This window comes from Ips typographus, linkage group LG1, assembly GCF_016097725.1.
Source record: "Ips typographus isolate SLU linkage group LG1, UJ_Ityp_2.0, whole genome shotgun sequence".
Taxonomy (NCBI): Eukaryota; Metazoa; Arthropoda; class Insecta; order Coleoptera; family Curculionidae; genus Ips; species Ips typographus.
In genome coordinates this window covers 22002232-22029469 of record NC_138422.1, presented here as the reverse complement: position 1 = coordinate 22029469, position 27238 = coordinate 22002232, and the positions used below count along the sequence as shown (strand labels likewise).

At 34.8% G+C, this 27238-nt stretch overlaps 1 protein-coding gene across 2 annotated transcripts in view; it reads right to left on the bottom strand.

The window, feature by feature from the left end:
- The window catches only part of Toll-6 (Toll-like receptor 6), a 72941-nt gene extending 46100 nt beyond the window's left edge, over positions 1-26841 (bottom strand). Inside the window, exons 1-2 of one of the 2 annotated variants that reach the window (XM_081972485.1) lie at positions 22630-26838; positions 2010-2535 (exon numbers count right to left, since the gene is read on the bottom strand). In XM_081972485.1, the coding sequence (XP_081828611.1) occupies positions 22647-26480 (3834 nt within the window). In that variant the 5' untranslated portion in view covers positions 26481-26838 and the 3' untranslated portion in view covers positions 2010-2535; positions 22630-22646. Of the gene's footprint in view, positions 1-2009; positions 2536-22629 lie in introns of those variants that run through there. The other variant, XM_081972491.1, reaches the window with a different exon arrangement.
- Positions 26842-27238: the final 397 nt, after the last annotated feature.

Sequence of the window (27238 nt, the reverse complement as noted above, 5' to 3'; positions counted from 1 at the left end):
AATTATTAAATTTGATTTTTTGACAGTTTACTCACATTTTTTTCTGCTGCAATTTGAATTTTTTGATTTAGTTTTTTTAGTTTCTGTAGTTATTATTTGTATATTTGTAGTATTTATTTGTAATTTTGATATTTAAAATTTTTTTTTTGTGTCACTTTGACAGCAGTATCATGCTCCCAAGATCAAACATTACCCTACCGTAAGTTTTAATCGAATAGTACCAAAATTGCAGTAATCCACTCAGACAGATTCAGAAAAATTAATTTTCAGGTAAATTTTTGTACAATTTTTCAATAAATTCTCCATAAGTCGCTTATTTGAAACATTCTGTATAGACACACCATATAACAAATGAAAACTAATAAATGGGGCTATCACGTGACGTAGACCGGATCAGGCTAAGTTGTATTGTTTGGCCGCTAGAGAGCGTCAAATTTGATTATTTTTCTTCGGATATTTTTATTAATATCTCGAAAACGGTTTGAGTTCGGAATGTAAAATTTTGTTGAAATTGTGTTGAAATTATGTTGAAATTGTTTACTATATATAACTTTTTTCTGTACAGTGCACCGTTTGCCTTGAAAAATAAAAAACTGAATTTCTGACTTTTTACCCCAAGAATTCTTAGTACCCACCCCAAGAATTCTTTTGAATTTTGAAAATTGTCTTTGACTGCCTAGATAACTTTAGGTTAATGGTAAAAAACGGACGTGGAGTGTCATTTGTCAAATTGTTATTTTTTAAGAGGGCCACGGCCTAAAAACTGTCAAAATTGCCATAGTTTCAAGACCATCTCCGAAATCGTGCCAGTTGGAGCAAAATCGATATCAAATTTGTGTTCCCCAGTTTGAAGTTAGTTAAAGAAGGTCACTTTGAGCAAAATTCAATATGATCGCTGTTAGTATAGTAGGACCAAAAATCCCACATTTAACTCGAAATTTCGTGCACTTTTCCAAAAAATATGACGCGCTTATTTGAAACATTCTGTATGGACTCACTCTATGACAAAAGAAAGCTAATGAATGAATATCACGTGACGTTGAGCGGACATAGCTAAATTATACCGTTTGGCCGCTAGAGATCGTCAAAGTTGACTCTAGTTTTTCTTTTATATCTCAGAAACGCCTTTAATTAGAAGTCTTAGTCTGAAATGAAATTTTTACTACAAACGCACCTCGTTAGATGTCTGGTTCAACAAAACCAAAGCTTTATTCACCGGAAAAAAACACAGAAAATCAGAACTAATCTAAGACAGAAGTGAGTTTCAATATGACGTAGCAGTTAATGTCGTCACTGTCACTTCTCCTCGGGCAGAGAGTAGTTTCCACTGAACAGCCCATACTACATACACTACAAATTGGTCCTTTTTGACAGCTATGATTCAATTGATCATTTTGTAAAAGTGTAATTTAGGTATTTCAATGTATTGCTACTTAAAAATAAAATCAGAAAAATAGCTATTTTCTAAGAATTGTGTTTTATAATTGATATTTTTGTGGCAACAAAGTAATTGTTGAAAATGCTTGTGATTTTTAGAGATTGGTTCCATCTTTGTTTTAATCACTATGTTACATTAATAGTCTGTTCTTATCTTCCCATATTACTGCAATACTTACCTGATGTTTTTTCCCTTCATTTTGGAAGACAGGAACCGAACATTATTGAATGTCTTTTGAAACTAACTAAAACTCTGCAAAATTTCCAATTTATAAAAAATATGTTTTTATGAACTTTTCTTATGAAAGGAATAGTAATCATTAAAACATGAATTTTGTCAAGAGTTTCCAGATAATTATTACGGATAAGGAATGAACTGAATTATTGATGGGGCCTTATGGAGTTTCCCACGTTCAAACCAACACCAGGCCACTGTTGCAACAAGCATAAAATTATTGGTTGTTTTTATAGCAGAACTTAAGTGGTAAATTCTGGAAAACTGTGCTACTTACCTTGTTTTTCCATTACAATTTGCAGTTTTAAACCCTGAAAGGAAATAAAACTCAAGTAGGTTTAGAGGAAAAGTGTTTATTTATATTAATTGTATCCCTATACAACGTACAAATACGAAGAAAGACGCAATCAAAAATAAATTTAAATTATAAAATTAAAGTAGCGTATTTCAATAATTATCACAGTTGCAAAACGCTGATCTACAGCTAGTATGGTGGCTATTAAAATTACTTTTTTTAATATTAACAACTCACATTTATATACATTTTTATAGTAAAGTAGTAGGAATCGAATTCGATACATTCGTGCTATATACAATATAAATTATCCAGTCTATATACACTTTAATACAATAAACAGAAAATAAGCGTTTACAAGAGTGTCACCTACCGAGTATTGTAGTCGTTAACCTCATGAGTATTATCCTAAAACCGTTTCCAATTTTGAGGTAGTCCAAAAAAAACTTAAAACCAGTCTTAACCTTTTTTTTGTATCACAGCTGGAAAATTCACCACACTCACTCTTCACCTTGGTTCGGACCATTCATCACTGGAACTGCCAGCGCCATCTGACGTTTCGGAATTTCTGGAAGAAGGACATGTCGTTTACAAGTTTGTTCTAGTTTACTTTGGGGATTAGTAGGCACACTTGTTAAGTTTAAATTAAAGCAAAACCACCACCACATGCAACTACACGCACTGCAACATTTGTAACATAAATCAAGCTTCTTTAAAACGAGGACCAATAAAGAATGTGTCATGGCGAATTGAAATTGTGCATCCGAATAGTGTTCTTCCCAGCTTTTATTATTCATACGACGTCAGCTTGCTTTTCTCAGCCATTTACTTTACAAGCGAACGAAGACTATATGGACGTTTCGTATGCAGAAGGACTCGCAAATTACTATATACAAAGCCGTTTTGGGCGGACGGGAATTTGGATAGGTTCGTGCCCTTTTCCTGACGATGCACTCCTTTTACTGTCTGAATTTTGAATTTATAAGGTTATTTCGTTCAAATTATAGTGAAGAAATATGTTGAGGTAAAGCTGCATACACTATAGGTGAAACCAGTTTTGTTACTCACAGACAGACAACAGCAATGTCAAATATGATTATCTGCTTGCTTTTGGTTGATATGCTAAGAGCAAGTCAGTGTAAGTGTTAAATTTTATTATGGTGTAAACAGACTTAACAATAAGGCAACTGTTCCATACTTTTGAGGATAGTGATGCAATATTGCTAATTCTTTACTTTTTATTTGGAATAACTACAAAAGACAACCACGCATAACATATTATCTACTCTAGTGATGATATTTTAGAGTTTATTGATTTGTTGACAGCAACTGCCATTGATTCACTGTTGTGTTCATTTATTAGAGTAAAAGGTCTTGCTGCTTCTCATATTATAGAATCTGATGATGTTCCAGACCACCTGTCCACCCTTCAATGTTCAAAAGCGATCTGGGTCTTAAAATCAATAGATTGAGATGTGGATTCATGGAAGGATGTTGCGGGTTTCTTGGATCAACAAAAACGTCTTGCAAAGAGCCTGAACCGAATTGCTAACAACAATAAAGTGTAGCAAAATGCCTATCTGGGCCACATATTGCGCGGAGAAACATACCGCCTTCTACAAATCATTCTCAAAGTAAAAATAGAAGTAAAACGAGGTTCTGGTAGGAGGCAGATCTCCGGGCTGAAAAATATCGGACAGTGGATAGAAGCTGGTGAAGTTCATGAAGCTGGTGAAATTCTAAGATTAGCAGAAGATAGAGATGGCCAACGTCCTGAGGACCGAGGAAGGCACGTGAAGAAGAAGAACGAGTAGATTCATGAAGAGTAGAGAAGATGTCAATATGATTGCTGGAATCACACACACTAATATTTGAAGTAAAATGTTCTAGAGAGCTAAAGAAGATTGTCTTTAAAATGTCGTCTTTGAGAAGAAGACCTGCAGGGGAACTATGTAAGGGAATAGAAAAGAAATGCTTTACTTTATTTCACTTTAACTTGTATATCTTACTATGTCTATCTTGTTGAAATCGCTATTTCTATCTCTATTAGGTTACATAGTACTTCCACAGAAGTATTTACAAATATATACAACTTTACGAACATTATTTAACACAAAACAATAAAACCACTAATACAAATTAATTGAATTACTCGGAATATGTGAGACTTGATAAAAATATGCTCAAAAAAGATATCAAGAAAAACTAAGGCTTTCGAAATTTACAGGTTTTAGGTTAAAAATACATTTTTTTTTTCTCAAAACGCTGTTTAAGAGAAAAATGTATGATCATCATCCTTTGCCAGATCTTCCTAAAAGGAAATCCAAAACGTAAAACCATAAATAAAATAAATCCACTGAATGTAGTAATAAAAAGCACTTTTATAATCGCCGAATGACTACATTTTCTAAAGGAGATTTAAATGATGTACAGGAGAATCAAAAATATACGAATTTTTAGAAGATATACCATTACCCTGGCTTGGAATAGAATTGTGATATCGACAAAATAGATAGTTGAAACAGGTAAAACGTTTTATGGGCCAAAACAAGCATTAACAACAATTTTCTAAAAAGGATGTTGAGAAAAAGAGATCTTAAACTTTATAACCATTTTTTACCACAAATTGAAAATTCAGTCCTCTGAAGAAGATACTAATGATTTCTTGTGTCGTAAAATTTTTGGGAGATGACTCAACAATCACCATATAAATTTTGAAAATATTTTAAAACCGATAGATGAAGCAGGTGAAAATTACTTAAAAAAATCAGAAATAAGGCTTGTGAAATCGCTTAAACAAGAAATTGAGAAGCAATCTGGATGAAAATTAAACTTTTTGCAGATGATTATCTAGACATAACACAAACATGTAGTATACAAGATGACTTGGTAAAAATAACATAAACTACAAAATGTCAAGAAGAACAAGGATAATTGATAATGTATAGAAACATATATTTCAAAATGATGAAAAACTGAATTATTTAACATTAAAAGAAGTCCTGTAGATGGTCATTATAATTAGGTATTTCGTTCGATTTACATTCAAACAGCGTGAGGTACCAGATTGTCACTTTTTCCATTTAAATCACTTTAATTTACTAAATTCCAAAGTGTCGGAATGACCACTTCGTCAGGAAATAAAATGAATAATTTAGAAATTGTCTCAATGAAACTTCCTCAGTTGAAACACACAACAACCACAACAAAAATTTTCAAACAGGATGTCGAGAAGAGGAATACTTAAAATATATGATCACTTGAACTTCCCCAGCTTAAATCGTTAAAACTAGCATCTTCTATGACAAAAATTGTCTAAAAAGGCTGTCGAGAATAGGAAACCATTAGAATATATAAAGCTGTATGAAGATTCTTTACCACAAAGTGAAAATGAAGTCTAAAATCGTCTGAAGAAGATGCTAGTGAATCCTTCTGTCACTGTACAGCCTCCTGAAGATGAGTTAAACTATTCTTGTGAATGAGTTGGAGATAGGGCAAAAAGTCCGGATTTCACTGAAGAACTATATTAAAAGTGATATTTGGAGTATGTGTAATAATCTGAAAATGACTGTGCGAATACCAGAAAAACAGCAATATCCAAAAATCTCCTAAACATTTAGAAGACTTGAAATTGTATTTAACTTTTAAGCAGATGATCTATCTGGACTTGGATACAGCACAAATATGTCGGATCCACTGAATGCGAAATGTCGAGAAGAACTAAGGTAATTGATAATGTACAGATAAATGTGTTTCAAGATGATAAAAAACTGAATATTAACTTTATCTACTCCTAGCATGGTAATCATTCATTACATAGCTCATTTTGAGTTACGTAATGAGCGATTTTACCGCACTAGTGCGATAATAATCGATTTTATCGCACTAGTGCGATAAAACAACTTTAAATGAAAATTTCTGCTGTAATTGTTTATTGAATTTAAACATAACTTTGATAAAACCATGAACAGACCTATCTTAAATAATAACTATATTTTACTTTTTATAAATATTAAAAGTGAAATGAATTCCTGAATTAGAAAGTTCTTGGATCGAATTTACACAAAAAAAAAAAAAAAAGGCTGGATGAACTATAGGTTGCTGCCAAGGTTTCAAAGTACACGAGTAACACTTTTTCTTGAAAGGGACTCTTTATGTTCTTGGTCTCGCACCAGATGACAAAACGTTGATACATTTTTTCATATTTCTCCTTTGACTTGGCAGGCAACAAGCCAGATACCACGTTTGCGGCAGCTTCTTCAATATCTGACGGAAGTTCTTCAGACATGTTCATAACGAAATGCACTTTTAAAAATTTGTGACTGACACTGTTAAATTGTCGCTTAAGTGATATGTGGAAACAAATGGCCACCATAGCAACAACACCAAAACAGTACAGCGTAGATGACAAGATTTAAGGGTAACAAATAACTACCCGTAGCAAGCATATACGAGACGTTCCTAAATAGTTCACATTGCACAAAATATGAATTTTTTTCTTACTTTACGCTGCTTCTGATGGTCGTAGATAAAATGTTGTACATCACCCGTGGGGTATGGCAAATTAACGTACTCGTGTGATCACCACAACTCGGTCTACGACCTCGTCGTGGCAACACTCCCACTCGTGACTATAAAAATGCTCATACCCCACTAGTAATGTAAATAACTATTATGTAGCTCTAGATTATGTAGCTCATTATCAGGAATGCTATAATATTACCTGTAACACTGTTTTTTCAGCAATGTTCATTCCAAATAGTCAATTTTTTCAACATAACAAGCTCCGACTAACTATTTTCAGAACACTTAAATAAATTGACTATACATATGAGTGAAGTTTAGGAATGATCGAGTGATAGGGCATCGCACGGTTTCTCAGGTTAATTTAGTCAAAATACAATAATTGCAAGCATTGTGTTCTTGATAGAACCAAATAAGGTTTCTGGTTTAGTTTTAGAATGTACCATATTGATGCAAAGAAAATCTGTATTTTTGGCTGGATGAACAAACTTTGACAAGTACAGTAAAAGAAGAGCAAAATTGTAAGAAAGTTTACAGTTCTGATAGAAAACTGTAAATTTTTTCTCCGACTTTACTTGATTTGAATTTTATATTTTAAAACAAATTTATGAACATGGTGAACCAAGATTGTTACTAAAAACGTGACAGCCCCACAATGAACAAATTAATCTTTAAATTCGACAGTCCGAATCCAATCAGGGCAATAAAAAGCGACGCATTATTTAAGGCCTTTTGTGCCTCTCGTACACTCCAACCCTCCCCGTTTATTGTCCAGAACTGAACAATAGCGTACGATAATCCGTTTATATGAAACAGTGATTGTTACGACGACCATGTTGCCAAACACCTCTAAAATCGCAGTTAGACAGCTGACGTATTAAGTACACAAGCATATACAAAACCGCGTATAGGCATCCCCCCTCAATGGAGGGAATAACATCAGGGGCGTACCAGAAAAAGTGCCTCAGGCATTCACGTTGGGAGACACTATACTGTAATTTCTGAGGGGTTTTAATTTAGGATATTATGTTTGTTTGGAATGTTAATGGTCTGAAATGGGTGGTTTGGTGACGAGTGAAACAATAATGCTACCAGACGTGATCCTTAATCAGTAGTTTCGATTTTTTTACAGGAAACCTTTAATTTAAACTCGATTCTGCGCCATCCCTAAAGCAAAACCATCCCTTTTTGTTGTGCTAATACCGCTGATTGATTTATCCTTTGCGATTTCGAGCGTAGCCTAAAAATAACCCTCTCGTGTCCAAAGGAGCGGAATGAGTAATCTTAAATTAACACACAGAACCGTAGCAATTTGTGCGTCGTAATCAAAAATAAACACGTCTGGCACGACAGAAGTATTAATTAATTGTATAAACAAATAGAGGGTTTGCAATAAAATCGGGCTCAGGCATTGTGTGCGGGACTAACAAAGGGCGTATGCCGACGTAAATGGAAGGTAAAGCGGAATTAATGCGAAATGCTCTCGCTGTTTTCTGTTGCTTTAGTTCCCTGCATCAGGGTCGTCGGGATAAAGGATCTTTATAGCCCAGTCATATGCCAACAATATAAATATTTGAATTACTAGACTAATCTATTTTTTTTTTTTTTTTTTTTTTTTAAGTTTTGTGATGCACCTAATCTTAAGATTAACAAGCATCCTAAATATAACCTAATTTACTACAGTGATTTAACTGTGACATTCCCAGCGGTCCATCACAGGTTTTCGCGTGTTTCGCACCTGGTCAACTGTTGTGCCTAACCCGCACTGTACTCTGCTTTTTCACAGTTCACTTCACAGGTTCACAAGCTCAAACGGTTTAGTTCTTTTGAGCCTCCTCACTGTGTTCTGGTTGTCTAGCAGTTGAAGCGCTTCAACATTCGGATGGTTGTGGAGTCTTTCTTCATGTCTCCTGGCTGCTATCGCTATTTCTTCTTTGACTGTCCGCACCTGTAGCTCCCGATGCAGATCCTCATTCCGAACATACCAGGGTGCATTTACAATGTTCCTTAGTACCCGATTCTGAAACACTTGTAGGCAATTGTAATTGCTTGGTTTGGTACAACCCCACAACGGAAGGCCATATGTCCACACTGGTTTAAGGACCTGCTGGTAAACCAGTAGTTTGTTTTTGATGGAAAGCTGCGAATCTCTTCCCAGTAGCCAATACATGCTTTTATATTTGAGTTTTAATTGTTCAGTTTTCATTTTAACGTGAACTTTCCATTTAAGCTTGACATCAAGGTTAAGACCTAAATATTTAGTAGTTTGTTTGCGAGGAATTATATTGTTGTTTAATTGCACTGAAAGATGGTTTACTTTTCTATTTGTAAAATTCATATGAACAGATTTATTTTCATTTAATTTAATCCGCCACTGTGCAGTCCACGCGTTTATGGCATTTACTGCATATTGAAGATTGGCAGTTGTCTCTTCTATGGAATTTCCTACTGCTAGAACTGCAGTATCGTCAGCAAATGTTGCTAGTTTTATGTTGTCTGTTACCGGTATGTCGCAAGTATATAACAAGTATAGCACTGGTCCAAGGACACTGCCTTGGGGGACTCCAGCGTTTATGATTTTTAATTCCGAGTACTCGTTCTCTTGTTTGATTCTGAAGGTTCTTTGACATAAATATGATTCTAATAGCTGTGTATACTGCAATGGAAAGAGCACCTTTAATTTCTTGATGAGGCCATCATGCCAAACTTTATCAAATGCCTGGGCGACGTCTAGAAAGACGGCGGAGCATATCTCCTTCTTTTCTAGGCAGTCTTCAATTATTTCTGTTATTCTATGTACTTGATCCACTGTAGAATGTTTGTTGCGAAACCCAAACTGATGGTCAGGAACCATCTGTCTTTCATCAATGATTTTCTTCAGCCTTGTATGAAAAAGTTTCTCAAATAATTTTGATAGCACAGGTAGGAGAGAAATGGGTCTGTAAGATTTAGCTTCGTTTACGGTTTTGCCGGGTTTTGGTATCATAATTACGTCTGCCGTTTTCCACAACATAGGAACGTATTTCAAGCGAAACGAAGCATTAATTAAATGGGTAATTTTAATAACCCCTTTTTTTGGGAGTTGTTTAAGTATTTCTCCCGTAATTAAATCATAACCTGGAGCTTTTTTGGAGTTTATGTTTTCTTTTATTTCTTTGATTACCTCCTTTGGTGTTACTAATTTTATTTCTAAACTTTTTTGTGTTGTTTCTGTTTGAGGACATTCTGCTTGTTTCTCGTTTGGTTGGAAAATATTTTGCAGGTAAGTGGCAAATAGAGCAGCTTTTTGTTTGTTGGTTCTAGCCCAGATGCCACTCTCTTCTCGAATTGGAGGTATTGATTTTATTGGTCGATTTAATCTTTTAGCGGCTTTCCAGAGTGAATAATCTGAGTTCTGATCATCAGTTAGTTCCCTAAGGTACTTGTTTATTGACTCATTTTTAATTTCTTGAATTTCCCTCTTTAATTGTTGCGTTAGGTTGTTTAGTACAGTTTTATTTTCTCTCGTTCTGGACTTTTGCCACTCTTTTCTAGCTCTCCTCTTCTCTTTTATAAGATCGCGTATTTCCTTGGGATAGTTTATTCCAGCGGTTCTTCTTCTTATTTCTGGGGTGTTATTCCATGCTGCTTGCTGAACATCAATAATGAATTTTTTTGATTCTAATTCTAATTGCTGTATTGATTTGATAGGTACGTTCAACTTAATTCTTTCGTGAATTTCCATTTTAAAACTTTCCCAGTCAGTTTTTTTATTTGTTAGGGTCGGATTTGATCCTTTAGTTATGACGTATTCACTGAGCGTTAGTAGGATCGGTGAATGATCAGAGGATAGTCCGTGTTCTTCCTCAATGTGTACATGACTTACTGCAAGTTTTCTTGAGACGAAAAAATCTAGGAGATCTGGAACCTTATTGATATCCGTTGGCCAATAAGTAGGTTTTCCAGTTGAGTGCCATTTGGCATCTAATTTGATGATAGCTTGGTACAGTTCCTTTCCCTTTTTTGTTGTCAACCGCGAACCCCAATGGGTGTGTTTGGCGTTGAAGTCTCCGCCGACAATGAATTTTTCTCCTAACGTATTAAAAAAGAAGGAATACGCATTCCTGTCAATAATATGCCTTGGTGGTGAATACATCGATGCTACCGTAATTTCAAATTTTTTTGTTCTGATGCTCACACTCGCAGCCTGTATTTCCTCTGTCTCATAGCTCTGTCTTTCATAGTGAATTATGTTTTGTTTTATTATAACGGCTGCTCCGCCTCTTGCAGTATTTTGCGGGTGCAGTGCATGATAGATATGGTATCCGTTAAATTTAATATACATTTGATTTGTAAAATGTGTTTCGGAAATCAAACATACATCAATATGCTGGGTTTCTAATATAACTTGCAACTCATGCTGGTGTTGCAGAAGTCCATTTGCATTCCACTCAAGTATTCGCAAATCACTTACCATCTCGGTTTAATCGGCGGCTTTGCAAGTTTTCCAATTGGGCTAGTCTATCAAGTATAGATTTTTTAAATTCTTCTTGTCTTTTTTCCTGCTGCTGGATCTGTTTCATAATTTTTTGTAGCATTACTGTTGTAGAATCCGCACTACTTGTTCCTTGAGCTTGTTCTAGTCCGCTTGTTATTTGGGAATATGTTATATGGTCGTCTACTAGTCTCTGTCCATTTGTTCTATTGTTGCTTGCTTCGGAATGCTGTCTATCTGGTAACTTTTTATTGTTAGCTTTGTTTCGTAGCTCTTGCAGCGTTATGGCTGTGGTGCATCCCCTGTAGTTGGCAGGATGAGCCTCGCCACAGTGTACGCATTTGGCCGGGGTATTGCTAGGTTTCTTGCAGTCTATTGTATGATGCTTGCCAGCACATTTTACACATCTAGGTTCTTTTCCACAATATTTTTGGGTATGTCCATAATCCTGACAATTTTTGCATTGCGGAATAAGTTTGGGTTTTTTGAATGCCTCTATTTTCACTTTCATATGTAAAATGTCTCCAATTTCGTAGATTTTTTTAATGTCTTCTTCTCTGCTGAATGTTAACACAAATAAGGGTAACGGAGTTTTGTCTTTGCTTCTCAAAAGCTGGCAAACATCCAATATATTCAATTTTTTATCTTTTAGATCTGCAGTAATATCTTCTATTTTGCACGTATGGTGTAAATTTCTAACCACCACTTTAATTGGTCTAGTCTGTTTGTCTTGAAAAGAATGCCATTCTAGATTCATATTTTTGACTGCAGTTGTTAGATTCCTATAGTCACTTTCGTCATTGACATTTATTTTTATCCTTCCTCCAGCAAGCATGCTTGTCTGAAACTTTATTTGATTTTTCACTAAATCTTCAGTTAAGGCATTATAATTATTAATTTTGCTGATAATTACTGGTGGAGGTTTCCTTTCTGTATGGTTTTGCTGCTGTTGTCGAGTGTTTTTTATGCTGCTACTCTGCACCGGTTCTTTTGGGGAACTGCTTGCCTTTCGCTTTTTTGCATTCCTTACTCTAATCCATTCCGTTTCCTTGCTAAGTTCTTCCTCGTCTGTCCAGTATTCAATTTTTTCAGTGTCTGTGTGTGACAATTTTCTTTCTAATACTGTATATTTGAGCATTAGTTCATCATACAACTTCTGCATCGTATTTAATTGGGATTGCAGTTGTGCAACTGTATCCTTTCCATTGTTAGGCGCTAATTCATCTTGCGGGTCTTGTTGTTTTTTAGTTGTATACAATGATAAAGTGGGTTTATTTGGAGTGTGCAACATTGCATTGCTAAGCATTGTGTTTTGTTGTTGATTTTGTTTTTGTTTGTGCTTGGTCAGCGATAACGGCGATCGAGTACCACTCGCCGCCGATGGTACCGAATTCACAAAATTCGCACTACAATAACTCGAATACGTGTTTACCGGTCGATAGCCAAACGAATACTCGACTAGACTAATCTATGTAGCAAAGAAGGTGTTTTGCATAGGGATCTTGAAAGGACTAATTAGGAAGAAATCATGTCCATGTCAACAGTTGGGTATCATATGGATGTTTTAGAAGGATTCTAAGTGAACAATCACTGTTCTGTATCAAAAACTAGACCTAAATGGTCAATCGATAAGTAATTACCCTAGCTTAGGCATTGTAAAAATATCAATTTCTTACCAAAACACATAAACTCAATGTCAAAGAATTAGCAAAACGTCAGGATAAAGGATCTTTATAGCCCATTCATATGCCAACATTTAAATGTTTAAATTATTACTACACCATTTCCAAATAATGTAGTTCAGAAAAGACCAAGTGAGATTCAGAAAAGGTCAAGCGTAATTCAGATTAAGGAACTGTAATTCATAAACCATCAAGTGAAATTCGGAAAAAAAAAAATATTCAGAAATCATCAAATAAAATTCAGAAATTGAAAGAAAATTCCATAAAATACATTATCTGTGGATAAATTTACCAAAGCTGAAACTCCAAGGCACTTTAATAAATTAATATACTTACAGACTATTTAAAATTACACTTGAATCTTTCTGAATTACAGTTAGAAATGGTGTAGAGTAATCTAGGTAGTAAAGAAGGTGTTTTGCATAAGGAACGTGAAAGGAATAATTAGGAAGAGACCAAATCCAGCCAAATGACTACATAGATATTATCTACACCATTTCTAACTGTAATTTAGAAAGAGTTAATTGTAATTCAGAAAAAATCAAGAGTAATTCAGAATAGCCAACTGTAATTTAGAAATTGTTAATTGCAATTCAGAAAGTTTATTCAAGTGTAATTCAGTTTAAATTGTTTTTTTTTCATAACATATATTGTATTATAAAGTATATTAATGCATTAAAATGCTTTGGAATTTCAGCTTTGGTAATTTTATCCACAGATAATGTATTTTATGGAATTGCCTTTCAATGTTCTGAATTGCACTTGATGGTTTCTGAATTACAGTTGCCTATTATGAATTACACTTGATGGTTTCTGAATTGCAGTTCCTTATTCTGAATTACGCTTGACCTTTTCTGAATCTCACTTGGTCCTTTATGAACTACATTAGAAAATGGTGTAGAACAATCATATGTCCATTTACTGTACTGCATCAAAATCTGGACCTAAATTGTCAATCTATCAAGAATTTTTCTAGCCCAGACATTGTAAAGATATCAATTTATAACAAAACATATAAACCCAATGAAAAAGAATTGGACAAAGCAAAGCAAATTTGAAAAAGGCAAAGTGTAGATATTTTGAAGAGAAACTAACCATGTTGAATGAAGTAATGTTTTGAGAATGCTGAAGAGCTTTTACCAGTTATTTCAATTCTAGCTCTACAAGGTTAATTAATAATATGAGAATTGCCAAAGTTTATGGTGGATACACAATATTTCGATACAGTTAAGAAAATAGGTTTAGCAAATTTTATTTTGTCTTGATGAAAGTAAATTGTTTTAGGAAAGATTTGCATTGTCTTTCCTGCTTAAATCTGTATTTTTTCCTCTATAAACTACCAAGATCTTCTTAAAATCCTCTATAGCAAATGTGAGATATACAGAGTTTTGTCACGATAAATGCGTCATATTTCAGGGTTCAGAAAATAAGTTGTTTCGTTACGGATATACAGGGTGTTCAAATTTGAATAAAAAAAAGATTTTTTTTTATTAGCACGAGAATTTCAAAATGAATCAAAATTCAAATTTCAGTTTAAATCTACATATTCACGTAAAGTCAGGGAGAAATGTAGTGACAAACAATTAGAATTTTCATTAAATTTCCTATCCAATAGACTAAAAAAAACTACAAAATTTGGTACAGTCAGGAAGAAAAGCGATGTCAAAGTTTGATCTGTCAGAAACTCACTTTGAAAGGACAGTGAGGGACAAAATCGCCTGTAAAACCCAAAGTGAGAAAATGATTGTTTTAAGCACATTTTTGGAATTTCCATTAAATTTCCTATCCAATAGACTAAAAAAACACTATAAAATTATTTTTATTTTCATTATTCTCAGTTTTCTAGCAATTCTTAAATTTTGTCATCCGTTAGTTTTTCTATAAAATGAAACATGATATATGATTTTTAAGTTTCTATAAATATTTGATCCTAATAAACTCTTAATTGTTTTGTGTGGCTAATCCTTAAAACACGACCAAAACAGATTGCATTGGCTATATGAAGAAACTCTACACAAGTATAGAAAATTTAAAATTATACACAGGAACTTAATGATAAAGAAAGAGAACCATTGGAAGCCAATGCTCCTGACAAAAATAGAAATAACTTCGTCAGTGACACATCATCAGTCTGTCAACGAGGCTAGGACGTCATACGACAGTTTTTCACATAACCACTTTATCACACACTCTGACTGATATTTTGTGATATGAAACGTCACTTACGAAGTGTTCCACCTTTGTCTTATTCCTTGAATTCCTATCTATAACTTTGAAATGAAATTTTTATACCTATCTACTGAAAATAGTGCTCCAATTCATTCTTCTTTAACACCAAAACTTAACAACACTTGTGGTGCAAAGTTAATATGGGATATTATTCCACATTTGTTTTTCTGAGAATACGATTTAAGCTTTTTTTTAGTACTTTGACAGCTGCATTAGTAAAATTTAAAACCCTTTTTATTCGGATTAGAAATTGATATCACAATCAATGCATATCAACTAGGGAACAATGGAAATTCTCAGCACGACTAAAAGGGCGCCGTTTTTGCCTTTTGGTAAGGGCTCGGAGTAATTCGGGCAAAAAATCGCGTTCCCAATAAGAGAAATGGTTGGATCGTTACGGTTGGCGTTTATTTCGAGTGTTGTTCCTTTTTGTCGATACTTTTGACATTCAATTATTTAAGCCGGGGACTATAACTTTGATCTATTGTATTATCCAACGGGGGGGATGATGGATTGCCTTGTTGGTGTTTTTTTCAGGAAGCGAAAGAAGAGCTTAACATAGCTTCGACTAAGCTAACAATCTTCCCACCCTACACGTCCGTTGACTTTTCGTTTGCTCCCCTAGGATTGGACCGAGAACATTAAGTCTGAAACTCGATAAACTTTTGCGGAACGCCGGGAGGTTTCTTTTCTTTCTTTTGTATCCATATTTCGGTCGATTTTGGGACAAATACGCAAACAACTCTATTTAAAGAAATAAGTCAATTAGTTGCTGATTTTCTACACAGCTTTTAATACTCTTATCTCCTTTGTTGTCTCGGTAAATTTGAAAACAAAAAAAAACTCACATTAGCAGAGAAACCAATGGACGATTACAATGAACATCTTCTATTTAGGGAAGGAAGAATAGAAACATTTTAAAAATATTTGAAACGTGAAAGTTAGGTTAAAGTTCAAAAATTGTCACAAAACATGAGATTACACAAAAATAGGCACATTATAAAACTTGATATATCTACCAAAATACTTTTTTTAATGCCAAATTATTCAAGAAAAGTAAGACATATGCGAAACATGCATTTGTTCATATTATCCGTGTCTTAATAATAACTTAATGATAAACTTGTAAAGTAAATGAATCTCAGAGAACCTAAAATTGCAAAATTTTTCCCTAAAAACATGAAAAACACAGTTATTAGGTTTGATTATTATCTCCAGTAATTCACGCAAGTTGGGTTGTGAGAAGAGACTTCTTAGGTTATCTTGCACCTGACATGTTACCTTCAGGTTGCAGTTAACTTAAACTTGTAAAAATGAGTTTCAGTGGACCAAGTATTGAAAACGTATTTTTTGAAACATCAAAAACTGACGTGAACGTGAAAACTGTCAAAGTGTAGTTAACTTTAGCCAAAAAAAATTAGACAAGCGTTTTTTTCTGTTATTTTTGGATATACGAGATAATATATGTGTAATTAAACTGAATTGTCACGTAACTGTCTAAAATGAATGGCTTTTGAATAATGATTTTGAGAGTTGTGACGTGACTATCCACTAAAATTACATTCTGGTGACACGTGACAACTGTCAGCTACACGTCACAACTGTTAAAGTTTTGCTTAGTCGAGACGTAGACCTCTAAAATAGAAATAATAGCAAAACCAATTCTCTTACATTATATCATGGCAATTTGTGACAAAATGTGACAATCAACTAAAACTCGATCAAAGATTTGAAATTTTGACGTTGTAGATCGTTTTAATTTTCAAGCGTTAATTTGATTTTTTTTTAATTTTTAACTAATATTTGACTGAAAAATCAAAATTATGACAATATTGACCGGTAATTTGGCTAAATTTGGTCGTTTTCGGAAGAAAGTGTTTTACGGTTATTTCTTAGGATCTTCACATAGGTTAGGTTAAATTAAATTCCCAAGTTTTTTTTTCTCTTCCTTTTTTTGAGTAAATTCTGTTTGGTTCGAATTTTGGTATTCTAACTCAGCCAATAATTCAAAATTATGTCATTATTGACTGTTATTTTGAATGTTTACCTCTAATTTAAGCTAAATTTAGTAATTTTAAGCCTTAATTTTAGTTAAGACTTTTTACTCTTATTTTCATTTCTACGGCTTCCACTTAGGTTAGGTTAGATTAAGTAACATTATTGACCGTTAATTTGAATTGTTTCTAATTTTTATCCGAAATTCTTCTCAAAATTCGAAATTCTAATATTATTGACAGTTAACTTGATTTCTTTATAACTCTTAACAAAAATTTTATTAAAATTCGAAATTCTGACATTAATGACGGTTAATTTGAATGTTTGATTGTTACTTGATCTAAAATGACAGTTGTATTTAATAGTTACCACCATTGTGACAGTATGATTGTGACCAAATGTAACTTGTTCACTTTGATAGCTCTATAGATCCGATTGTGCCAGTTAACACGTTTGTAACAGATTAAATTAGGATTTGAAACATATGTAAGTTAGAACGCCAAAAATTATATTCTTAGACCTTTAAACAAGTATTAAATATGATTTGTACGGAATGTGCTGTTTTTAAGGAATGTTTTATAGTTTTATAGCTTCATGGAGTATTTGACAGTCACCGCTATTGTGACAGATTGAGATATATCCACAAGAGACAACTTATAAAACTAGTGTTAGGAAACCTTTTAAGTTAACTTGCTACAACTAAGTTAACTTTGGGTTGCACTTCACCTTGTCTAAACGGCTGTCAGTGGATCTAATATTTGAAAACACAGCCTGACAAGTCAGTCACGTATTGTATCCAACTGATGGTTACGTCAAAACTGTCAAAAAACTTCCTAGCATAAAGCTATAAAATGCATTTTACCTTTAAAAATTTAAACTTTTTATTTGATAGCTTTACGTCGTGAATGAGATCCAGTTTGACAGTTGAGACATATCTGACGTGACACAACGACACTTATATAATCTAATGAATACGTCAAAACTGTCACAAAACTTTCCCATGAAATTATAAAGTGCTTTCTACCGCTAACCTTTTATAATATCTGGCTATTGTTTTAAATACATAGATGTAGGCAATTAGATTAAAAGGTTTACATTGTTGTCAAAGTGTATAGAATAGAATTTAGCTTCTAGAGTTTGTAAAAACTTTTTGTAATTGCTAGTTGGTTCTAAAGTTGTTAAGTTTCTAAAAACGATCAAACTTCCAAATATTTTCTGATATTACCAGATGTCATTAAAAAGCAGTATAAAGTTGCCCAAAGGCTGTAAAGATGGTTAATATTTGACAAAATTTGAAACCGACTAAAAATGAGCTCTTCCAGTCGGTTAAAGAATTTTCATTGTTTGATATGCAATGATTGTGATATCAATTTTCAATCCGTACAAAAGGGCTTTAAACGTAACTAATCCAAGCTAAAGCGTGTTTTACGTGGGGTAGTCGGGCACAAAGAGCTTATTAAGCATAAATCAGTGCTCTCCGAAAATGTTGTTCCCTGTCACGGATTCGTATTTAATATAAATTACGTTTTGTATGTGTATACGGTTCATGTTTATATCTTTGGTATTGTGTTCCGGATAAAAACATTGGGACCCCATGTGGATTAGGTCGGTGTCGTTGTAGCACCTACCACTAGCCTAAACGACCGTCATAAGTCACCGATTATAATATCAATGTCGTCTTGGGAAACACCCATAATCGTAGGCACGAATTTCCGATTTCTTCGTGTTACAGTTGCCGAGATATTGACGTTCCACTAAATTACATTCCGCCGCTCCATCTCGGTGACTGCACAAAGCCTGTCAAGAACTATCCACCCCAAGTCTAGTAAATTCGGACCCCTCGATCGAATAAATCTTGATTTATACACGTCGTTGTATCCCTTTTCGTCCCGCAAGTGGCGTGTCGACTTTTTAGCGGAAAATGCCAGCCCTCCATTTTCTTTACGTATATTGTCTCGGTTTCGTTTCTCGATTATTCTGCCTATAGTCTAGGGGATGGAATCGAGATTCAAACAGAGCATATTGAACTTTGTGCCAACTTGTTTAAATTCAGCTAAATTTTATCCAGAAAAGTCCAAGTTGTAATATTTAAATAGGATACAAAAAAACGTGTGTTTTGGATGGATTTAAACAGCATTTTTTGCTTACATGAATTTCCTAAGTAGAAGACGATGATGATTTAAAAAAATACAAAATGTTGTTTGTCGGTGTTTGTAGGACTTAGATAGTTTAATAAAAATATTAATTTGTGGGGTTAAAGATACAAGTAAAGTAATAACGTAGTAAAGTGTTAAACTAGTAGCTGTCAAAATCAGCCAAAACTGTCTTTATTAAAATAACTCCCAAACTAAATAACTCGTTTATTTGCAGCACTCTGATAGACTTTTATATGTCAATGGATAGAAAATGAAATGGGCTTTCCAAAAATATGACCGCTTGTGTTTATAAGTTACTTCGTTTGGCTTTCACAGGGATCCAAAAATAAATAAATGTTTTTGTGGAGGATGTGAAGGAATTTTTTTTTTTGAATCGGACAGGTCCGGCCCTCATATTGTCGGCCCTAACCTAGCACAGTGATTGTCAAATCTAGGACCGTAGAAAAACTGTAGAAATAAAATCGTTAAGGTCGGTTTCCGCTTGCACTAAGTGGCCAACAAAACGCGAAACCCATTAGGATAGTGGCGGTGTTTCAGACAAATTTGACCCTTACAAAAATTGTCATTTGCAAAAACAGTTATTAAGGAACTTCCAAGCATTACATCGTAGTAGACACATAACTGTGTTATCCTAATTTTCCAGAGTCAAACTAGCTCTTGACCAGTTAAAAAGTATTTATGATGCACCCTGTCACTAAACCGTAAATAACACGCGCATTTGTAACACTTTGTATATACTTTTATATGTCGATGGATAGCCAATGAAATGAGCTTTCCATTGAGGTATAAAAGTTGATTGGTTAGTGGTAGGGTTTCGCCGCTAGAGGGCGTCAAAATTTTTACAAGTAAAATTACAAAATTCCTAATTTTTCGTTGTTTTCCAACGGATTTCATTAAAATGACCCATTATTGTTTATTTTATTTATGTAATTTTTTTTATAATATAATTTAGACGTTTCCAATTCTATTAATAGTTTTCAAAATACCAATGTTCCCCAGTAACACCCATTAATTCCTACAGTTTGTACAACATAATGCCTCAGCGGTTTACCTACATCAGGACAGGTGTGTATAAGCTTTCGACTTTTACTTTAGGTCGTTTTAACATAAACACAACTTTACCGTCATTAATTAATCATCCATTTTCACAAAAGTTTTATTTGCTAACATAGAAAACCAAAAAAAAAGTTGTTAAATTAGTTAAGTCTCTTAAAATAAACGTTTCAATTCCAATTATCATTTATCTTATGCCATGAGTTCCACTAATATTTATATTGAAGTCCACGCTAATTAATAATGAATTCAGCTGGTTGGTTTAAAGTACCAATTATATTACTTTTCAGCGCATAAACGTGCAAGATCCAGTTTAGTTTGAAGAGTAACGGATAAAGTCAACATTAAAGTTTTGACTTAGCAGTGCATTAAGTAGAAATGTTTGTACTCAATTAAGGTAGAAAGCTTTGACTTGCTTTTATTTAAATACTGAAAGATTTCTAAACTAGAATATGGTTCATTGTCGAGATCTCTGGGTAATTAAGTCACAGAAACCTCCAATCAGATACCGACCAGGGTAATAAATAAGATTGTATCAGACTCAAAAAACGATCGAAATTCCCTTAAAGAAGGCGCTGCCGTTTCCTTTTTAACCGACTCGAAAGGCTCGTTAGTTGCTCCTTTACTTTTTATAACGAGGGGTAGTTTACGGAAATTTATAGGCGACTATTTTATTAAAGATCGTGCGCCTCTTCTCTTAATAAGATAATTTATATTTAAAATCGTGGACTAACTCGAAAAAACCCGGAGACGCGCTTCTCGTTTACTCGAATTTAATTATTTCCTTAATTAAGTCCTACCGCGAGAGTTCCCAGTATAGTTTTTTCGGGGCCCAAACCTGATAACCATCGTTATTTATGTTTTTTCCAGATCGAAAGCCTTGGTAGGGTTATTGAAATTGTTATTTACCTAACCACTATCACCAGTATGGAAAGTGTCACTTTCCACACTCCTGCACTAAAGCTTTAGGTGACTGTTTAGCGATTTTCTGTCTAAACAGTTCTAACATTATACGGAAAAGTATTCTAGTTATTTTAAAACCGTTTATTAATTCAAATCACCAATATAAATTAGTCTTTCTTAAAGTGTCTAAATAGTTTTCAAGTTGACTATTTACTCGCTACTTTAAAAATTTCAAGTTGGTAATAGCAATGTCAGCACCCTGTCTGTTTTATGTGCCAATAATATTGAGAGTGATATAAACACAAAAATAGTACTTATCAACCTTAAACTTTGCACTAAATAGTGAAATTTTTAGAAAACAACTAAAGCAATTTTTATTACGTAATTTAAAGAAATTATTAACTTACATATGTAACATCTCATTTTAGTAACATCATTTTAGATGTCTACAGTCTTTTTTAGACGCTTGAATAATGTTTTATGCTTTTATTATATTGCCTAGAAATTATTTTGAACAAAATTTGAAAATTGTCTTGAACATGACTCAGATATCTACAGAATGTATTTTTTATTTTTAACGCATGTTTGTTTTGTAATTTTTGTCCGAATAACAATTTGACTAAAACTGTATTGAAAGTGTTGTCTGTAGAATGTATTTGTAAATTGTCCTCTTAATCGTGTCGATAAAATATAAAAGCTGTTTATGAAGTGTTCCAGGTGTCTTAATAGTGTTTACATACTAATTTCAGATTTAAGTTTCTGAAAATGTGTACTCTTTTTACATGCTTTCTTATTAGTGCTTTTTGCTTTAACTATTGCCCAAAAACTAGGTAAATCAAAATTCAAAAATTGTCCTCAAAGTATCTACAGAGAACACCAGAGCGTATATATTTTTGTCATATTTAATAAATGTGTTTTTTTTTGTAATTTTTAGCCGAAAATCATTTGTTCAAATTTGTTTAAAATTGTTAAATTGTCTTGACAGTGTTCAGACGTCCACACAGTGTATTCTTCACATACTTGATGAATTTGATTTCTTCTATGCTTCTTTCTCTATTTTTGCTTATTGAAAATCAATTTAGAGAGAATTCAATTTAGTAAGAATTGTGAAATTGGTTCGTGTATGTATTTTTCACATTATGTAACTCGTCCTGAAAGGGTTTTAGATATTCACAGAGTGTATTTATGGTTTTGCTAATTTTTCACATATTTTTTCCATGTTTTTTTATCAGAATTTTAACCAAAAATCTGTTGGTAAAAAACTATGTTTTCATCCCAAAACTCATCTTTAAATTGTTCAAAATGCCTTCATTCATCAAAAGTGTCTTTAAAGTTAATTTTACACACATCAAGGGTTTTTTAAGTAATTTTGTCTATAACTTTAGTTAAAGAGGAAACAATGTTATTTGTTTTTGTTATTTCATGACCTGTTGATATGAATTTGTCTCACTATGTATTTTAATGTTTCTCTACATGATAAGCGTCCGCGATCTACTAGTCGCTAGTCTACATTTCGTTAAAAGTATATATTAGTAATATTTATTATAGGTTAGTATTTAGTTTTGTACAGAAATTAACCTCAATTGTTTAAAGAAATATGTTACGACAAGCTAGTTTTACCACCACCCACTATCTCAAAAACTTACCTATTAAAGGCAAACCGCTACGCCCACAATGGATGTGGCATCGTCCTGTTGTCCCTGGGCAAACTGGATGTGTTTGGATGGAACGGCATTTTGGTTGGTGGAGGAGGAGGCGGCACTGCAGGACTTCTCCTGTCCATATAGTGACTTGGAGTGGCAGTGGCGTAAATATTTACAGAAGATCTCTGATGATGGCACGATCTCCGTACATCTGGCATGGCAAATTGAAGTTTCTGCCAGAACTGTCTGTCCCCCCACTCGATTACCGTGTTCGTTTTGAGATAGAGCCGCAAATCAGGATCTAAGTCTCTTGGAGGGAGCTCACCAGTCACTACGAAAATCAGTCTCTTTCTGCGGTCCTTCAGGACCTCGTGTAAAGCACTTTTAAACTCAAACCGACACCACTCGTTATGCAAGAAATTTTTGGATAAAACTATTATAGTTCTTTTGGAAGATTCTACAGCTTCGATGATGGTGTCTGCGACGTAGGCTGATACGTTGAAATCTCTGTAGTGGAGGCAAAGTCTGTAGCTTGGATCACCACTTTCTAGTCCTGGAGCTAAGGTTTGGGTGACAAAAACTTCATCTTTGACACTGTAGCTCACATAGGCATCAAAAAGCCTGTCTTTGTCTTGTTGCTCGTCAAATGCGGTAGTTTTATAGCACATTCTCAGGCCACAACGTGAGTAAACCCAAACTCTCAACTCACGTCTGTAATAGAAAGCTCCGCACACTATCACCACACTGGCTATGAAGATACACATTGTTCCAAGTAGTAGAGGCAAATAGTCGTTCATTACTTGATGCTCCACTATAGCTCGATTACCGTCTGAGTAAAAGTGAGGGCAGTTTGAGGAGTTGAAATCCGCCATTTTAGGTCCAAGTTGGTTAGTGGAGTTGTTGATTACACAAGTTATTCTAGTGGCATCCACAACTTTGCCGTAATTCTGCTTTAACCACACTTTGAATTTTGTTACATAACCACATTCACAAGCCCAGTGGTTGTAAGCCAAACCAATTTCGACTAAATATGGGTTAAGGCTGAGTTGCCAGACTTGAAAGCTGTATAATCGGTTTTCATCTAGCCTCAACACTTCCAGCTGCTTCAACTCTAGGAAAGTTCTGTTGTCAATATAGTGAATCATATTGCCCTGCAAGTACAACTCTCTTAAAGACTCTAGAGAAGCCAGTTCAAACCCTAACAGCTCTTTAATGTGGTTGTTCTCCAAGTGTAACACAATTAACCGCCTTAGTCCACTGAAAGTGTGGTTATACACTGCAGCAATGTTGGAGTTGTTGGCGTACAAAACTTTCAAATTTTTTCTACCAATAAATGAGTGACTGGACAACTCTCCAAAATTATTCCCATCCAAATATACCTCACTAGCATCCATAGGAATGGTGTTAGGCATTTCAGTGTAGCCTGCCCCAGAACACTCAACAACATTAGCACTCCACAACTGGTCGTGATAACAAGTACAATTAGTAGGACAAGTCATTTCGCAATCACAAGCATCAAAGTCACAACAATGGCAAAGGGCAAAACAATGAGTTTTGTAGGTGCACAAAAATTGAGATGATTCAACTTCAATTAAAGGCATATAGTTATTTTCTCTATTGTGGAGTAATTTGCAGTAAATACTCTCCAAATCCATTACTCTAGGGTGTTGCCTTAAGTGGTCAAGTTTGTTAATTCGTTGCAACCACTCCATAGTGCAATCACATTGAAAAGGGTTTCCTCCAATGTAAAATTCTGGTAAAGGTTTTTCTGGGTCAACCGGCGTTAGCCTTAAAGCGTTTAAGTCCATACTAGAAATCTGATTAGCATACAAATCAACTCTGCTTAAATTAGTTTTTTTGATGAAAGTGTGTGGTTCTACGATACTAATTAAGTTGTCGTTCATAAACAGTAGTTGTATACCACTAGGAACAGAACTGGCACCAATTTTTGAGATTTTATTAAAACTAGCATCCAACTGTTCAAGCTTTAATTCATAATCTAAATTGTACCTGTTTCCCAGTTCTCTGATGTTGTTTTTGTGCAAATCCAGCCACTGCAACCCTTCAGGAATCAAGGCGTAGTCAAACCACTCCAGTTGATTATCACTCACGTTTAGCCACAACAAACTTGAAATATCCGCAAATAAACCGTTTACTTCAGTCAACTGATTGGAATCCAGTCTAATTGCTTGCAAATTAGGACTGTTGGAAAACGATCCATGCTCCACTCTTTGAATTTTGTTTTTAGCTAGATTAAGGATTTGTAATGCAGGCAGGTCGGCAAAAGCCCTTTTGCTGACATTTTGGATTCGGTTCCCCAACATTCTCAAACCGTACAAACTGACCAAACCTCTGAAACCCGGCTCCTCTAAATACGTAATCAGGTTTTCTCCTAAATCTACGGTACGTAACAGTCGCATGTCTTTTAAAGCTAAAGGAACAGCTTTTAATTGGTTGCTGTTTAGATTTAGGTCTTGTAAGCTGGAACAATTGCGAAAAGCTTCAGGATGAATTCCTTCGAGCTGATTATTATCCAAAGCCAGTAAAGACAAAACATACAGTCCGTTTAGGGAATACGCGTCCAAATAGGTGATTTTGTTGTAACTTATTATTAAAGTGTGCAAGTTATTCATTGGAGCGAACGTATCTGCTGGTATGGTCTCCAAGGAGTTGTGCTCCAAATTGAGGATTTGTAGTGTGTATAAGTCGCGGAAAAACGACGGGTCTAGCTTGGATATTCGGTTGTAGGACAAATTGAGCAGCACTAAACGTATCAAACCTGAGAAAGTATCAGCGTTAATCCAGGAACTGGTCAGAAGATTTCTAGACAAATCTAAAGCTAGCAGTTGCTCTAAATTTGCAAACAAACCAGGTGATAGCACGCTAATAGAGTTATTCTGCAGGTAAATCTCTCTAATGCTTTCTCGGGAGTCTTTAAACAACTCACTGGGTAAAGCCACAATTTTGTTATTGGACATATCAGCAATTTGTAGTGCCTTAAGGCCGTTCAGTGCCTTATCAGCAACCATGCTGATTTCATTGTTGTGCACGTAAAACTCTCTTAAACGTTTTAAAACACTGAATCCGTTAGCAGGGATGAGCACAAAATGATTGAAAGAAGCGTCTAGTACCTGGACGTCTACGCTGCAAGTAGGGGACAAAGTTCTAGTGTCCTGAGGTTGGGGAGCTTCATTTTCCGCAGCACTAATTAAGGGCTGGGGCAACCCAGGGGCTTTTTCTCTAAACCCCAAATCACTCACGTCTTGTAACCGGTTTTCACTGACATTTAGATGAACTAAATTAATCAAAGGACAGAATATATTTTCTGGGAATGACCAGATATTGTTTGAGGACAAGTCCAGTCGTTCTAATTGTCGTACAGGTGAGAAGCTTTCTCTAGCAAAGTCCAGGTTCATTGCAGGCCAATCAGTGTTGTGGGTTCTTACTGTGAGATTTCTTAGGTCTCTTAAGCCAAACAAAGTTCCTGCAGGCCACCTTGATAACTTGCAATTTTCTAGCTCTAGAGCCCTCAACTTGGATAGGTGGACGAAACTTTTGTCGTCCAAACTGGATCTTGATAAAATATCAGGGTTGCACTCAATCCGCAGCGAGGTGGTGTGCTCTGATGGTATGACGCTGAAGTTTGTAGTGTCAAATTCACTGTTTATTGTCCGTAAATTACAAGTCAAAGACACCTCATCTTGACCTGAGGAGGAAGGATCTCTGACCCACCATTGACAATCATCGGGGGCTTCATATCTAAGACCGTTTGAAGAATCTGTAGGGGGAATCTCAGATGCTCCCCAACTTAACACTAAACACCACTGAAGAAGAACCACTCTGAAAACCATCATTTTTGTATTTTAGCACTTGAGGTCTGGCATTATTTAACCAAAATGGGGTCAGCACAATGGAGCACCTAACGCAAAACTCACTTCCAAGCTTTTACACATTTGAAGGAAACTTTATTTTTTTTGGGGTGGTTGTTGTACCGGAATATGACGATCGTTTACGAGCTTAAAAAACCGAAACCGACCGTTCTCATCAACGACAGGATTGGGACTGAAGCATCGGCAGTTGCACGCGAATAGTGTGAGCTTTTGGGAGCTTTCCGAGGGTACGAAAGCCGGCGAGTTGGGCCGAAGAACTTGTCTGCCCCGCCTCGAGATGTACGGAGCTTTTATGCGTTTTGATGATTTGTTTTGCGGAAAAATTGGGATGACTGCCTGCCGCCGATATGAGAGTGTCGATTACTGCCGGTCAATGAGTGGCTCGATTTATTGGAGTCTGTGTTTCTTTACAGTGTGGGCTGAAACGTTTAATTTCACCCAGCCACGATTCTTAAACGAAGTCAGTCATTACGAATGTCCCATTAACAAGATAATAACGTTGGAGAAATAAGTCATTGTGCTGCAAATTTGAATTTGAGCGTTTTGACGATACCATATTAGTAAAACCTGTTAAAATGTAGGAGGAGTGGTGTTCTTGCAATAAATAGTATGAAAGAGTTTGTAGCCAATAAAAATTTTAGAAAAGTAACTGAAATTATTAGAATTTAGAAAGAGAAATATTTGTAGAATGCTTTTGGAGAACCAGCAAATCAGTATACAGA